This window comes from Odocoileus virginianus, chromosome 20, assembly GCF_023699985.2.
Source record: "Odocoileus virginianus isolate 20LAN1187 ecotype Illinois chromosome 20, Ovbor_1.2, whole genome shotgun sequence".
NCBI lineage: Eukaryota > Metazoa > Chordata > Mammalia > Artiodactyla > Cervidae > Odocoileus > Odocoileus virginianus.
The window spans coordinates 25480616-25497534 of NC_069693.1; the positions used below are offsets into that span (position 1 = coordinate 25480616).

Sequence of the window (16919 nt, forward strand, 5' to 3'; positions counted from 1 at the left end):
GGTATGAGGAAAAGCAAAGGGGGCATTTTGACTGAATATGTTTTTTGCAAGAAAAATCAGAAATTATGCCTAAAGTTGGATGACTGAGACTGAACCAAGCCTCAGTCTGTCTCCTGGGTGGGGCCCCTTCTCTGGAGTCTCTGGCCTGGGAAGTTAGGGCATACATAGAGTGACCCCATTAGCTGCACAGTGCCAGGTGAGACTATTTATCTGCTGGCGTCAGGCAGTATAAGAGCTGATCCCACTCAGAGAAGGGCTCTTGGGCTCAGCAAGGACTAGAAGTGACTCGCCCAAGGTCAAAGAGTGACGGGCTCCTGGAGGCCCTGGTTTTGTGGTATCCTTATCTGCAAACAGGAGAGCAAGTGTGGGTGCAGGGAGGGGCCGCTCCAGGATTGAGGCAGGGGCCTCACACACCCAACCCTTGACCTAGGTCCTCAGAGCCAGGAGTACAGACTGGAGATGAGAACTAGAAGTGACTCGCCCAAGGTCAAAGAGTGATGGGCTCCTAGAGGCCCTGGTTTTGTGGTATTCTTATCTGCAAACAGAAGAGCAAGTGTGGGTGATGGGAGGGGCCGCTCCAGGATTGAGGCAGGGGCCTCACAAGCCCAACCCTTGACTCAGGTCCTCAGAGCCAGGAGTACAGACTGGAGATGAGAGGAACAAGGCCTTGACCCAGAGGGGAATCCCCCCTCCATACAGAGTTCTGAAAGGAGGAGGAGAAGCCGCGTGTTTACAGCGGAGGAAGCGGGGGCGGTGCTGGGCAGAGACCTTTGGTCAGAAGGCCCCTCCCAGTTAAGTGGGGGAGGCCCCACAAGATGTGGTAGCCGTTTGTTTGCTTCTCACTGCCAGGAGGAAATTAAAGAGAATCTGCCACTTCCTTCCGGCCCAATGGGATGGGACGGTGGGGGCGGAAGGCAGGGGAGCAGTGGCGTGGGCAGGCAATCACAAAGGCCCCAAATTGCTGTCATCAGCAGTCTCCAGTGTCCTCTGCCCAGAGTGGGGGCCTCATAGGTCTGAACTCCAGCTAGGTGGGGTGGGTCAGACTGAGCACCCCCCACCCTGCCACTCACCTGACCTGGTCCCTTACTAGGGTGCCAGATACCCTAACAGTTCCCCCAGATTCCATATTATCTCTCATCAGGAAAGCCAACTGATAGCCAGTGCCTCAGGTTTAGCATCTGCAGAATGGGCTTCTTGGGCTTTCCTGGCTCAACTTGAGTCCAGGAGTCCAGTGAGCATTAAAGGTGATACCCCATCCCCCACCTCTATCTAGGATGGGTAGGAGAAATGCTTCAGGAAGCCCCAGTTCTGCCCAGAGGCTGGAAGCAGACTAATGCCAAGACATCCATCCATGGGTAAAGAGCCAGGCTGAAGCAGCCAGCTGGGGGTAAGGGTGGTGGGTGTCTTTATTGCACTGTACCAATGTCAGGTTGGGGAGGTTCCACCTGAGAGCTCCTGTTTTCAAAGAAAATACTGAGGTCGCTGGGAACTTAGCTCTGCTGCTCAGACCCACTGAGGGAGATGGGACACTCTGGGCACCCCTCGGCCCATGCTCCAGGCTGCTGGCCCAAGCCAGAACCTCTCAATTCCTGTCCAGCAGGGGCAGAAAATTGTCCAATGGCATCTGGCTGATGCTGTGCACCCACAGCCATCCTAGGGCCAGGCCCAGGCCCAGGGAGAGGCTGACCAGGGAGGGACAGTGGTTACCAGCCTTCCAGGGGGCTCTCTTGACCACTTGCCAAGGCTACAAAAGGCTTCTTGCACAGCTCCCCAGGCATGGCTGGCTCCTGAGTTCTGGGATCCCCAGGGTCTTGGTCAAGGGCCTCCCGCTTGCGCTTGTGCAAGGAGGGGCTCTCCTCACCCAGCCGACCCTCTGGGAGGCCCTGGCTCCGCAGACAGACGATGGCTGCAGCCTGTTCCGCCAGTTTCTTGGACTTGTCCCTGGGTAGATGAGGTATGGGGCAATAAGGCAGGGAGATAGGTAAACTGGTTACAGGCTGAGAGGCTGAGAGGCTTGACTCTATACACCCTTGGCAGAGATTCTGACAAAACTGGGGAAGGGGTCATCACCCAGGGATACCACTATCTAGGTACACTGGCCCCCCTAACCCTCCCAGGCCAATGCGAGGATCAGGCCCTGCCGCCAAGCCTCATGCCCACTGATGAGAAAACTCACCACAAGGTAGACTGGTACTTTTGTTCAGCGACAGTGACAACAGAACAGAAGAGGCGATCCAGGGGGCGCTGGACCTGGTAGAGAGAGAGCAAAGGAAACAGGGACAGCTACAGGAGAGCCAGAGGCCCTGGAGGCCCACCTACCAGGGTCACGACAAAGGCAGAGAAATGGAAGTACTTTCACCTAAGTCACACAAAGGCTACCTCTATCACATGCTCCTCCCCTGAAGGGCCTGTATGCCTCTTCCAGGGAAGAAAGGCAAATAATACAGTCAGCGACACCCCAGTGTGTCAGGAGTTCTGTCATGGACCTAAGCGAAAGGCCATCACAGCCCTCAGCTGGGCGTGACTGGAGCGTCCTCCCGCTGACATCTGGACGGGCCAGGTCCCCTCAGGGGGGAGGAGCTCACCGGACGGCAAAGGGGTGAAAGGGGACAAGGACGGAGCACAGAAAGTACATCAGGCAAGGCGACCAGGATGAGTGTGGGTGGGGAGCTGAGTGGGTGGGACCTGAAGTGGAAAGACACGTGCGGGGCTTGTGCTCTGTGCTGAGGTGGGAGGGCTGGATCCCAAAGGTGCTGGGAAGCTGATGAGGATGGGAGCAGGGAGACAGAGTCAGATTCATTTTGGAAGAGTCACTGTGGCAGAGGGGAACACCAGGCCCAGAAGATACAAGCTTGGAGGTCCACAGGCCAGTTCAGAAGAGACAGAGCAACCTAAACAGGCACGGCCATGGGAACCAAAGGAAGTGAAGCAGACTACCTCAAAGTTTCCACTGAGGAGCCCAGATGTGGGGGGCCCAATTCTGTGCCCCACTGGCTGAGGCCTGGTCCAGAAACCCGTCAGTCTAACTTTTAGGTTGGATCATCCTTCCTAAGCCAGTCAGCCCTTTCCAGAGATGAGACCCCTGCCCAGGCAATGCCACCAGAAGGAACTGGCCCAAGCAGTACTTACTTAAGTCTCTAGTTCAGTTTTATGAAAGTGTCCAGAACTAGACAGCAGGCTCACTGTCACCAGGAAGGAGCTAGCGGCAACCAGCCCACAGAAGGCAATACCAGGCTCCAGCCAAGCGGTCTGGAGTCCAGGTGGAGCTATGGGTGGGCTGGGGGCCACAGTGGCAGCGGGAGTGCATGGGCTGGACGAGGGCAGGATACAGCCAGAAACTCACCGTTTCATACACCGGCTGTGCCAGCTTCTCCCTCCGGCACCACTCCAGCAGGCACATCTTGGGGGTGATCTGGGGTGAATATGCTCGCCTGGAGAGAGGCGGGGAAGGGGTCAGGGCCCACCGACCATCAGCACTGCATTCCTCAGCAGGAGCCTGACTCAGTGCCTGGAGGAGCTGCAGGAACTGAGATCACAGACTGCTTCCTCACGACACCTGCTCCGAGTCCCTGAATCTCCCGCTTCTGTCCCACCTGCAGCTCGGGGCCTGCATTCTACCTGAAGGGAAGACGGGCTTCAGCTGCTTGGGGAATCAGGATGGGAAGTGCGCTCCAGCCTGGAAAACAGCCTTCAACAGCCAAGAAGGGAGGTACCGTTTGCCTCTCAAGACAACCTCAGGAGGGAGTGGGTAGGAGTAGGGAGCAAGGTTGTCATATAATGGTCTCAAGCTCTAGCTCCACCCCGATTATGTACCCTGAGTGTCAATGGGCACAGTGGACTCTAGCTCCAGAGCCAGGTGGTGACAGGGACGGAAGCACCAAATTCCAACTTCCCACCAGGAGCTCTCCCAGGGTATGACTGCCCAACAGTTGAGCCTACATCCCGCCTCCCAAGTCTCTGCCAGACAAGACTGATTCCTTATCTGGGTCTGGGGACCCGAGAAAGGCTCAGATCCTAGATCACAGAGGATAAGGGCCAGGGCCCCATTTGAAGCTGAGTCACTGGCTGAGGCAATAATTGGCCTGAGGCTACTTCTGCATAGAGACAGCACCACATGCCTAACAGGGGGCAGTGAGGGGTGGACTGCTCAGCTAGATAAGGGTTCAGGGCCTGTGGCTCTTTTGGAGCTTCTTATGAGCAGTTAATTCCTGAGGGCCAAGGTAAAAACCGGGGCTTCCCTGGTGACTCAAATGGTAAAGAATCTGCTTGCAATGCGGGAGACCTGGGTTCAATCCCTGGGTCAGGAAGATCCCCTGTAGAAGGAAACGGCAACCCACTCTAGTATTCTTGGAGAATTCCGTGGACAGAGGAGCTTGGCGGGCTACAGTCCATGGGGTCACAGTCAGATATGACTGAGCGACTAATACTTTCACTACATTTTCCAAGGAGAAAACACATATTTTCAGTAACAGAAGGGGACGAGTCTCCCCAGATTGAGTTGTGGGAGGGGATGGGTCAGGAAAAAGGTATAGTTTAGTCACCCTTGGAACAGCATGCACACCCTGACAGCACTGCCTGGGCTTTCAGGGACTTTCTCCACAGTGCCTTCTTTGGGTTTCTGAAAACTGAGAACAAGCATCCAAAATAAAGGAGGCCTGTGGTCCCATGGCTTGGCATTAACCAGCCAGCTTGCTGGCCCAGTCAGACCTGAGGACTGTCCCTGGCCCAAGCTGAAGCCAAGCTGGAGACCTACCGGTCAAACTTGATGGCCATCTTAATGATACCAGAAGTGTCTTCAGCTGGTCCCTCTGCTTCCTCTGGGCTCCTGGCCAGAAGTTTGGCCCGTCGGGCATCCAGCTCTCGTGTGGTCTCCTCATAGAAGGCACCAAGGCCAAAGGCCTCACTTTGAAGGGATGAGAAGAGTAGGGCAAGCCCCTTAGTGCAGCCAGCGCGCAGGAAACTGCTGCAAAAACCCAGGGCCCGCCACTGAGAAATGTCCCCTACATGCACCGGAACACCACCAGGGTTAAGCCATTGGAAGGTGCTTCCTACACATCCCTGAGATCAGCCTGAACTAGCAGGTGGAGAATGGAACAGGTGTCCCCTAAGCGTGAGCACCAGAGAGCAGGCTGGGCTGGGTGGAAAAGGTTCCAAACATCACTGCAGCCTTTCTTCCAAGGAGAAGCACATAGGCAGGTGTCCCCAGCCGGCAGTGAGTGAGGTGAGCTACACAGACCAAGCGCTGGGGGTATGCACAACCTCATTCTCATGTGGGCCCGTGGGAGGAAGACACGGAGGCCTGACCACTGACTGGTTCCCCACTTCCCGCCCTGACCACAAACAGTTAGGCCAAACCTAAAATGAGATACCACCTAGAGCGACAGAGTGATAATTCTTTAGAGTTGTCCCCGGGCTCACAAGGTACTGAAGTCGAGCTGGTTAAGCCACAAGGGAGAGGGATAGACTGAGCACCACAAGCCCAGGGCGAGGAGGAAGGTTCTGGCAAGGCTCTTCCCTCTGGGAGCATCTTAAGGACTGGAGGATATTCATGAAGAGGGCTGCCTGAGGGCAAGCTTGGTCCAGAAAGCCTTCTCTGGGGGAAGGAGGGTAGAAGCAGCGAACGTGCAGGGCAGAGCGCATCTAGGTGGGAGGCCCCGTACAAGCACAGGTAGTCCAGGAGTGTGGGGACAGGCATGAGCCCAGGTCGTCACGGCCCCCGAAGTCTACCACCTGAGCTGGAGCTCCAGCAGGTTTGGAGAACCAAAGGGTGGCATCTAGATGGGGTGAAGGCGTGGGCACAGGCCGGGGGTTCCATTCTAAGACCCCAAGTCTCCTAACCATTGGATCCTGGTGGCCTGGCATGTGACAGATCTGTGACCAGGAAAGCCCCTTCCTCCCCAGGGATTCCCAAGCCCAGCCCTCACCTTCCTCCATCCAACTGGTGCCCTAGTTTCCAAAATTCTGCTGCTGAGATCAGTCCAGGGATAGTAGGTTCTAAAGCTTTGCAAGTACCCCCTTCTGTGAGGCAAAGCTGTACCCCGCAATCTGCATTCTGCAAATCCACCCCCAGGGGCCCCTGGTAGTCAGTTTAGGGCTCAGGGTCAGGTCTGGGGCATGTCTGCATGGACAGATGAACAGCCCATTGCCCCTCTCACCAAATTTCCTGGGAAGACTGGGCAGCGTGGAGTAACCTTCCCTGGGGTGATTCCAGCTGTTCTCGCAGCATCTGGCACAAGCAGTACTTGGTGTTGGTGTAGTGGTTGTCATACTGCACGGCCTGCAGGAAGAACCGCTGTGAGCCCCCCTACTGCCCAGGCAGGCTCTGAGCTGCTCTGATGGCGGGGACAGTGGCTCCAAGGAGGCCTGAGAGGGACCCAGAGCTGAGGCCCCACAAAAGAGCCACCTCCACCTTGGCCATCTACTCCTCTGGTTAGTAACACAAGGCTTGAGGGTTGCAGCCAAGGCCCCCGGTCAGGAGAACACTACCTAGGACAGGCTGACCAAGGTCCAGATGTGCAGGGAGCTGCTCCCGCATCAGCTACCACTGAGGACCTGCTGCCAAGCATCTTCCATGGCGGGGAGCGGGAAACAGCCAAGCTCTGGGAGTGGCAGAACCAGCCCTAGGACAGGGGTGAGATTCCTCTACTCCTTATAACCCTAGCGGGCACCTGCCACTCCCACATCTTAAACAGCCTGTCTACAACTTCCCCCAACATGGGAAAACCCAGCATCTTGGATCAAGCATGTTCACATGTGTCACGAGCTCGACAAATGGGTACCAGTACTCAGATGGGGAAATGCAGGCTCAACGAGGCAAGTCGAGCGCCTGGGGATGCCCAGTGGAAGTCGGCCTGGCTGGGGAGGGCAGGAGAGCAAGGGTCAAAGGGTGCCCCAGTCCCCCAGAACCCACCCCTCCACCACTCAACCCCTACACTCTTCTAATCCCTCCACCTAGGCCTGTGTCTTCAGTGCCTTGCCTCAGTGCGTCACGACAAAGCAGGGACCCAGGGGTAAGTCCCAGCCAGCGGCAAGGCCTGGACTCAGCTTGTTTGGGACAGAGGCACCTGGCTGGACCAGAAGCAGCCCTGCCTGTGCGGGAAAGCCACTCCCTTTCTCTGGCCCAACACACCCTCGTGAGGTGCTGCCAAGGGACGGGCTGTGCAGGAAGGACACCATCACCATTCGGCCAGTGAGAGGGCGTGGCTCTACTGACCGTGCCATCCCAGCCTCAGGCCACCAGCCAGCCCACCTAGGCTGAGCCCAGCCCCTCACCTCTGGCTGACCCAGGCCGTCGGAGAGCCTGGTGGCCACGCACCTGGCCGACAGGCCATCTGGGACCAAGGGGATGAAGGCTGCAGCAATGAGCAGGAGAGGCTTGAGGACAGAGGCTGCCGGCTCTGGGCATGGGCCTCAGGGCCTCCCCCACCCCCAGCTCGCTCAGCACTGAGGACACCCACATGTCATGGCAGCCACAATTGCCCAGGCGTGGTCATGGCCGCCTGAGAGTCTGAGAAGCTCCTGATCCCCCAGGTGGGTGGGGGCTCCAGGACTGAAGAGGAGGGTGGGAGTCTGCTCTGGTGAGGACTTCACTCTCTGCTCAGACCCCCCTCACTGATGAGGAGTCTGAGGACCACTCACTGTCTCTGCCGACACACACACACACACAGCTGGCCACAGAGTCCCATAGGGTGTCAGGGCTGTGCCAGTGAGACATGGTAGGTGACAAAAAACTTCTTTACAGGAAATGCCCTGGCACTACCATCACCATCCTGGTGGGAAGAAAAAGCTATTCCCCAAGGAAAGGGTTAAGGCTACTTCCTGAGTCAGAAGACATAGCCTAACTGGAAATTACATTTTTGCTTTTTTTGCTTTCTGGGAATTACAAGAGAAGAGCTTGAGAAGCAATTATGACTGATGGCCAGGTGACACGTCTTTATGGAGAGAATCTGTTCTCAGCAACAGCTGCTATGATGGCTACTCCTGGCTGTGGCTGCTGAAGTGCCAACCCACTGGCACTGGCACTGTGTACATGGCGGGCAGAGGGGTGACAGGGAATTAGAGAAAGGTATCATGGGTTAGGGGCCCCGACAGCATCCTGGCTCCAGAGGCCCGTGCGATGACCCCCACACCTTGGAGGCTTTAGAAGAAGGTGATGGTAGGGCAGCCCACTCTTCACACTGCAGCCAGAAAAACCCAATGCCTCGCGACACGACAAAGAAAAGGAGAGGAACCCCATGGGCTGCTGGGGGCTGGAGGCTCACCCAAAGCACTTTCTGCAGAAAGCGGGCAGACAGAGAGAAAAGCTTGTTATGAAAAAGTGTATAGACGTACATATCTGATGTACTTCTGCATGACCTCTTCCAAGGGCCGTGGACCCTCCTTGAGGAAGATGGATGGGTTCCACATGGCCGCCCGGGCCACCATCACTGAAGAGGCTGCCGTGGCTCGTCGGAAGTCTTCTATATCCAAATACCCTTGGATGTGGTCGTGAGATCCTCCACTGAAAAGCAACAGCCGGCGGGGATGGGGGGTTGGTGAAGGGTAGCCCCAGCCTCGTACCAGCACTGTCAGAAACAGGCAACTCCTGGATCTGCTGCTTATTAAGTATGTGGCTCTGGCCAAGCCCTTCAGCTGTGACAGCTTCGGAGACTGGAGAGCACAACATGCACCCTGCTGCGGGGCCAGGAACACCGAGTGAGATGATAGAAAACGGCAGCCCAAACCGTGCCTGGCACTTCACAGGTACTCAGGAACATTTACCCTCCCCAGCCCCCGATTCTCAACAGTGACTAAAGCCAGCCCAGGTCCGAAGGACACGTATCTGTACGTGGATACAGGGATGACAGGAAAAGCCCCAGGCTGTAGGGGCCCTACATGCCCACTAATGGCTGGGTCAAACCCTAGAAAGGGAACAGATGCAGGGCAGTCGTGAGAGGAAGGAAGGAGGCCTGGTGTGGTTGCAATTTCCCTTCGGGCCATACCATGGCCGCTTGGAAACTGCTGTCTGTTTCATTAGGAGCCAGGTGGCAGCCTCAGCTCAGAGACAGCACTGCATGTGGGATGAGGGGTGGAGGAGCTCCCTCAGGTGGCAATAGGATCTAGGGTCTTGAGCAGCCCCCTCCCCTCTCCAAGCCACCACCAACCCGCCTTGGCCTGGGCAAAGTGGGCCTGGCTGCCACGCCCCCCCACCCCACCCCTGCCTTAGCTTCCCACTCCCTGCCTCTAGGCAGGCATGACTTTCGTTAGGGTTTTAGAACCTCTCTGTTTCCAACCTGCCATTGGGCAGGAACAGGGCTGAGCTGGACTCCCAACTGGCTGACACAGGCCAGCTCCCTGACACCAAGACACTGCTGTCCAACTGCTAAACCAGCAGGCTGGTCATCGGCCCCCGACACCTGCCAGGATCTGGGCTTTGGCCTGTGACCTGCCTCCTGCCTCTGAGCTGCGGCTCTCTGTGCTCTGGCATGGATTGCCTCCCCCTACACCCTACACACCCAGCCCTGGTATGACGCCACCTTCCCCGGGGGCCTTTCGGCAGCCTCTTTCTTGCTCTCTCTCCCCCTAAACGCTCCTACCTCGACCCTTCCATCAGAATGCCCTGGACCCCTGCCTACCACATACTTACATCGCCGCTCACCAGAGGCCAAGGGACACAACGTACACTTCTCAGCCTTGTTCCCAAGTTCATTTTTGCCACATTCTTGTCTTCTCTTCCCTGAGGGTCATTTTTTGATGCTATCTCATTCCGTTTTCTGTTTGTTAGTTCAAATCCCTCTGAGTAAAATGAGGCATAAAGGACCAAACAAGGAGGAAGGGAGGCTTACTTGGCTATGACAGGAATGGAGAGGGTTTCAGCGATAGCTTTGATGGCTTCGCAGCTGACAGGGTGCTGGGGCCGCTCCTCTCGCTTCCTTGGAGATAAAGAGATGGGGCTGGGGGCTGAGTGCCAAAGGCTGCGTCACACTGAGCCCCAGTGACGTGAGTCAGGCCCGACAGTCCTTCCTGCTGGCACTCAGGAAGGCCACGTGGCCAGTAGGGACAGGGCTCCAGGCTACAGGGCATGGATCTCCCTGACCCTGGTTGCAGGAGGCAGGGGCAGCGCGGGTACACACCAAGTCCAGCCCTCAGAGGCCCGCAGGTGAGGCGTGGCTGTCGGGAGCCGATGAGGGTGGTCACATGGCCACCCCCAACTTCTACTCGCCTCTGCTGGAGATGAGGGATGCTGCCTTAAAAATGCTGCCCCCCCCCCCCCCGCAAAAAAAAATGCTGCCCCTACTGTCCTGGTCGTGCCCTTCCCTGGGGACAGCGAACAGCTGCTGCCACTCAGACGGGACACTCCCACACAGCTGTCTGTGCTGAGGTCAAGCTGGGCAGCTGATCCTGGGGAGAGGCACCTGGCACAGGGCAGGCCACAGACCATGGCTGTCACCAAGGGTCATGGGGAGGCGGGGCCACAGCCCAAGGCCCCTGAATCCAAGATCAGCTGCAAGAAGTTCCTGTGTATGAGTGAGTGAGTCTTAGGGATGCTAAGGTAAACCCCAACCTGAGCTGTGCTCACGGGCAAACCAGATGGCCAACCAAACAGCCCTTGCCCAGGCCCTGTCTATGGTGTCCCTCTGCTATACCCCTCAACCAAAGTGTCAGGGGCCACAGGGCCCAAGAAAGTCCCATCAATCCAGCCTCCACCTCCACCTTCCCACACCGCTGGCAGCCCAATTCTAACCCATCCGTAACAGCTTTGGTAGCCAGAAAGTCCCTCTTTAAACTTGCCCAATTCTGTCTTCCTAGTCTTTCCAACTACTGGGAAAAAGGAATAGCTTTATTTATTCAGAGAACACTATCTGCCAGGCACTATGTCAAGACTGTATATTCACAATCTCATAGAAGCTTCGCGACAACAGAAACTATCTTAATTTCCAAATGAGGACTGTAGTGCTCAGAAAGGTTAAATAACTTGTCCAAGGACACACAGCCAACCAGCAGCAGAGCTGGGATTTGAAGCCAGGCATCTGAGCCCAGAGCCTGCTGCCTCTGGAAAGGGTGTGTATGTACATGTGCGTGGCCTTTCACCTCCCCCTGCTGGCTTCAACACACACAGCTCTGCTTTGCTCTGTTTCTGTATGTTGAAGTTCTGGGTTCCCTTCTCTGAAAATGCTGTAATAGACACACCTGCAAGAAATGGGCTGTTCCTATAAGACCCTTGAACTCAACAAGGAACATCATTCAGAAGGGAGGTCACTCCAGCCAACATTTGCCAACCTGGGATTTGGTACACAAGTACATCCTGGACACAGGGAACAAGTTCGACTGGGAAACCAAGGATAGCCTTCAGCAACACCTCAGCTCTCAACAGAGAACACACTTGCTACAGACCTAAGGACTGTTTAAAGCAGTCCCTGTGACAGCTGGTAGTCCAACAAGGGCAGACAAAAGAGGCAGTGCCTATAAAAGAACAGCGGTCTGCCTGGGGTCATTCCGGAGAAAAGCTAGTGCTGAACGTAGTGGAAAGAAAATGAGATTCAGAGGCAGAGTTCTAATTCCACCACTTCCTGACTGCATGACCCAGTTTTGAGCAAATCACTCGATCTCTAGCATTTGCACATCCTGAGGGCAGGGGCGTTTCTCCTTCCCTTTGGTGTGTCTGTATCTCTAAAGCTCAGTGCAGTTTCTGCAACCCAGTAGATGCTCAATGAATGGAACAAAGAAAAATGCAACCCCAGAAAGGGTTGGACTGCTCTCCAGATTCAGGGGGTGTCAAAGAGCTAAGCAGAACTAGGCTGACTACATAGAAGAAAAGGTGGTAGGTGCCTGGGGTCTGGTGAAGAAGCATCAAAATAGCTGAAGACCTCCCTGCAAGTCGGTCACTAGCAAGGGGACAACTCACCTCCCGTGAACTGCGATGGCGGCGATGCCAGTCCTCTCTATCCGCTTCACAAGGCTCAGGGTGTCTTCCAGCTGAGGGACGGGGCCACACAGGGTGGTTACTGCAGCCACAGAGGGAGCAGCTGCCAGCTCCCAAAGTGGACTCAGATCTCCCCACTCCTCCAAACCTGACCCATCCCCCCAAGAATCATTCACACCCCTCAACCAACATCTCCAGAGAAAATGGACCTTCAGGTGTAAAACATCATCCTTACCGATGGCAGGATGCGAATCTTGCAGGTCACAGGTCTGCGCGTCCCTTTCACAAGAGTGCTGAGGATCTATGGTGGGGGAGAACACAAGAACATCTGCTTCTTCCGGAATAATCACCACAGCGGCTTGTGCTGATGAATTTCACTCCAGACCCATGCGGCCCAGTGGCACAGACACATTTATGTTCATGTGAATGCATCTGTTAGCACACCATCTACATGGAAGCTCTGTGAAGGAAGGAGCTCACCTTTTTTCTCCATTAGAGCCCCAGCCCCAGCAGTCCCTTACCTGGTTCATAGCAGTATAAATATATTTGGTAAATGAATGCGTGAGGGAATGAATGTATGTTTGGATCTACATATATGCCTGTGCAGGACACAGTGGATCCTTTCCCGGGACAAACATCAGAATCACCTGGAGAGCCTAAGAAATGCAGAATCATAGATTCCACCTCATCTTTCCTGAATGAGGCAGGGCTCAGGGGCAGGGCTTAGGAATATGTGTTTTCAAAAGACTCTGCCCAACATGTTCTCTCAAAATGATTCTGAGGCCTAACGCTGATTGAGAACACATGGCTCACAGCTCCATTCCTGTCTGAAGGCATGTTCCCTGAGTGCTGTGCCAGGGTCTGCCAAATGAAGGAACAGGAGAGCTTGAAAAGGTCCTGGGCCCTGTCCTCCCTTTCGGAGGAGTCAGATATACAGAAGAGGAACGGGCAAAGGAAAAGACAACATTGTCATCCTACTTAAAAGGGTTTATTTTGCACATTAATTGCAAAGGACTTCAAACACAGATCAAGAAAGTCACATAGGAAAGTGTCAGGGAAGTAACAAGACCAGACCAAGAGTCAGAGACCAAGAAAGGGGTAGATGACACTGCATGTCTGTGACCTTGCTATCTTTATCTTCTTCCCTCATCAAAAATTTTGGGCCAGGCAAGCTAGAGGGAAGGTGATCCCAAGAGCCCTCTTCCAAGAAACTGGATCCCTGTCCAGCAGAGCAGAGGGGACACTCAGGCAGCCGTTGCCAGTCTGGTTCTAGACAGGAGGGGGCAGCAGACAGCTGGGTTACAAGAACCAGTGAAGGAGACATTGGACCAAGAGGCTGGGCTGTCAGGACAGATCATGGGCAGGACAGGGCCTGCTGGCTCAGGTGCCACTTGAAAATAGTTAAGGCAGAAGTGAAGTGAGCTTCTGAGGTGAGCTGGGAATGCTGGTGCCTCCTGTGTACAATGTGCCCGAAGAAGGGCAGTGGTGAAGACAGAGCAAACAGCACAGGTGGGAGAAGCCAGGAGGCCAGAGGATAACAGAAATGCCTGTATGTACATTTTAGGAAGAAAACCACCCCTAAGGGTGGACACCCACAACTGTCCACATACACTCCAGCCTGCAAAGAGGTGTCTGAGGTCATTTTCTGTGCCTATCCACACACAGGAGAAATGAGAAGGCCCCTAACTCACAAATATGCTGGATTTCCTAGACCCCAGAGACAGTGGGGCTGGAGGGATATACAAGGTTGAGCTGCTGACATGGCAATGGCACCTCTTAGCAGTGGTGCCTCATCCCATGCTGTTAGCATGTGGGCGGCATTAGGGGGGCTTAAGGCCCAGAGACAGAAGTGGGGATGGAGGAGGAAAAGGAAATCAAGGTAGCTATAGGAACAGCAAGGAGAAAGCTGGTGAACCGACAGAGAAAAGTCAAAGGTGCATGTGGTGTGACAGAAAATGTTACTCCCACATCCCCTGGTAGCTTATAGCACTGGGTGGCAAACATCAGTCTGACCCTAACGGCTTGTAAACCTGGCCACCAGAATCACAGAGGAAGGGGACCAGAGGGGACTAATTCAGCTTACCTTGTATGGCCCTAGCTTGGCTTGCTCTCATACTGATGATGGACTCTGTCCATGTTCAGGGGACCCACTGGGAGAGGCCAATCCCCTATGCCTTGACACATGTGGCCACTGAGCATGTCCACAACCCACAGGCAGCCTGGCCTGTGCTCTCATGATCTTCTCAGAAGGAAGAGAGGCATATAGAGGTGGTTCTAAATGAGTCCTCGGGGCCCTTGGCTCTCGGCTGACATGTCCCTAGCCCTGGGCTTTTCAGGAACACCAAGGCTGCTGCAGGATGGCTCAGGGGTTCCTGAACCTGGCTGCATGTCAAAATCACCGGGAAGTCTTTTAAAAACTTTCCAGACCCTGGTGGAGTGAGTGATTCAATCTCAGGGGAGGGGAGGGGAGGGAAGGTGCTCCCAACAGCTCTAGCTCACAAGCACACTTAAGAGACCTCTCAAGGGCAGGACTTACCTTCTCGATTTTGTCAGGATCTGACAGCAGGGCAGCTCCCATTCCTCCCTAAGGAAAAGCACACACAGGGGCTCTTAGAGCTGGAGGAGGGCGGCTCCTCCCTGTAGGATGGCAACCTGGCAGCACCCCAGCACCTGCCTCCCAGAAACCAAGGTCCACTAGTGATCAGCACTTCTCCTGGGCAAGCAAGAAAGCAGCAGCATCCGTGCCCACACCACCAGGGATCAGTTTGACGAATTCTAAAAGCCGTCTCTCTGATCCCCTTAGCAAGACCCACAGGTCTACCTAGAAATGGGTTCTAAAAAACTCATTTTTCAGCACTGCCCATTTCCTATCCAGGGTTTCAGTGCCTTAATAAACTAAACCCCACCAGCTGCCAAGTCTCTTAAAAAAATGGATTGGTCTTCCTTTGAAATGAGATCGAATCCACCTTCTTCCTATCCTACCATCACTTGCCACCACTGCCAGCAAAGCCACACAGAGGCACACGAGCTGCAGATCATGTCCAGACCCCGCTCCCCTGCCAGCAACAACGGCCCCTCAGTCCTGAGTGTCAAACTCTAACAAAATCCCCAACTAATGGAAACCAACAATCCCCAGAGCCACTTAAATCTCAACATGAATAACAGTTGTCGTCTCTTGATGGTGAGATTACTGATCATTTTCCTGTTTTTGCTTTTTTTTTTTTTTTTTGGCCTTTTCTATATTATCCAAGCTCTGGACAATGGTATGAATTACTTTAATAATCGGAAGAGGGGGGAATGTTAAAAATCTGAAACCATTCAGAATGAGGTGAAGGGAAGAAAGACAAATCCAATAAAGATATGCTGTCAGTATATAAACTACAAACTAATGAATGCTCACGGAATGTGCTCAGAAGGTTTAAATTTACTTATTACAGTTTAATGTCATGTTTCAGAAATACACATTAGAACCACAGAGAATGCTGAACCAGTACAGACTGTGTCTGCATTTCAGAGGAGAAAGGGAAGAGCAGGGCTTCTAGCCCTGGACTACCTCAGACACAACCTGAGACGCCTCGAGGAAGCCCTGACCACTCACCCGGGCTCCACTGCCTCTCCCCTCGCACACAATCCAGCCCTGCCTTGTGGAATCGCAGAATCCAAACTCTGGCCTTTCTGCTCCTTCCCCAGCAATGGCTTTCCTAACTGGCATTTCTTTCCTTCTTCTCTCCTTCCCTCCCTTCCTTCTTTCCTTTCTATTTAACTTCTTAATTTGCTTTTTTGAATAGGCAACATATTAAAAATCTTAAAGGTTCAAAAGGATGAAGAGTAAAACTCTCCCTGCTTAGAAGGAGAAAAAAACTATTCAATTTATTTTTTTTAATATGACTTCCATTTTGAACCATAAGAAGAGAGCAGATATTCAGCTGGCAGGTACTGGGTACAGCGCACTGGGAGGTATCTGTTCTGACTGGTCAGTGCCAGTGCTGTGACCTTGTTAATTATCTGGAGTAGCACCCCTGCAAGGGAACTTTATTTCTTCTGCAAAACCAAAGAAAAACTTAAGTTTCCTTTCCCAGGGGAAACAAGTGTCACCAGTTTCTTGTGTATCTTTCCAAATATATAAAAAGAAGTGTAAATATATATATTCATTCTCCATTTCCCACACAGAAATGGTGACATGTCATATACAATTCTGCTCCTTGCTTTTTTCACTCCATGATGTCAGGGGGAATATTCCAACCATTTCAGCTCTGCTCCATACACAACTCAGGTGCATGAGGGAATAATTAGAAGGTAGCAAAACAGAGCCTGATGTTTTCAACTCCTTACATGCGTGCTCAGCCATGTCCAATTCTTTGCCACCCCATGGACTGTATTCTGCCAGGCTCCTCTGCCCATGAAATTTCCCAGGCAAGAATACTGGAATGGGTTGCCATTTCCTACTCCAGGGGATCTTCCCGACCTAGGGATTGAATCTGCATCTCCTGCAGCTCCTATGTTGGCAGGCGGGTTCTTTACCACTGAGCCACTTAGGAAGAGACAAGGGCAAACTTCCACGATTCCTGAAGCAGCCACCCACAAGGTCCTCTGGTTTTCAAGTACCCCAAGGGCCTTTCCCTCAGGCAGTCTTGGCGTCTTGGCCTAAAGCAAGGGTCCTCAGGCCAATCAACTCCTGAAAGCAGACTCTGGGCGTGGGCTATGGGGACAATCTGCCACATCTAGACTGCAGACCCTGGCACCCTATGATCAGGTTTCCAAGGTGACCCTGCAGGAGTCGCTCTGGTGCCTTACACTCAGTTAGCTCCAAGCTGCCCTTTACATCCTCTCCAAACCACCTCTTCCTCCAGCAGTCCCAATGACAGTGAGACCAACCATCCTCTTGGCTGCCAGTCTATCCTCCCTCTGCCCCCACAACTCACCCCACCTCCCACTCCCAGTGTGATCATTTGCCAGCCAAGCACTGTCAAATTCTGCCCCAATTTGGCTTTTCTTCTCTCCATCCTTGGTTTCTCCT

The 16919-nt window shown here is 53.9% G+C and overlaps 1 protein-coding gene across 5 annotated transcripts in view; it reads right to left on the reverse strand.

Moving 5' to 3' along the window:
• Positions 1-1382: 1382 nt before the first annotated feature.
• Positions 1383-16919, reverse strand: part of DUS2 (dihydrouridine synthase 2) — a 50423-nt gene continuing 34886 nt past the window's right edge. For 4 of the 5 annotated variants that reach the window (XM_070451119.1, XM_020884954.2, XM_020884950.2 and 1 more), the window contains 10 exons: positions 14439-14486; positions 12138-12203; positions 11885-11955; positions 9825-9911; positions 8332-8500; positions 6156-6277; positions 4754-4963; positions 3344-3431; positions 2177-2250; positions 1383-1941 (listed from right to left, as the gene is read on the reverse strand). In XM_070451119.1, the coding sequence (XP_070307220.1) occupies positions 1704-1941; positions 2177-2250; positions 3344-3431; positions 4754-4963; positions 6156-6277; positions 8332-8500; positions 9825-9911; positions 11885-11955; positions 12138-12203; positions 14439-14486 (1173 nt within the window). In that variant the 3' untranslated portion in view covers positions 1383-1703. The remainder of the gene's footprint in view (positions 1942-2176; positions 2251-3343; positions 3432-4753; positions 4964-6155; positions 6278-8331; positions 8501-9824; positions 9912-11884; positions 11956-12137; positions 12204-14438; positions 14487-16919) is intronic. The other variant, XM_020884953.2, reaches the window with a different exon arrangement.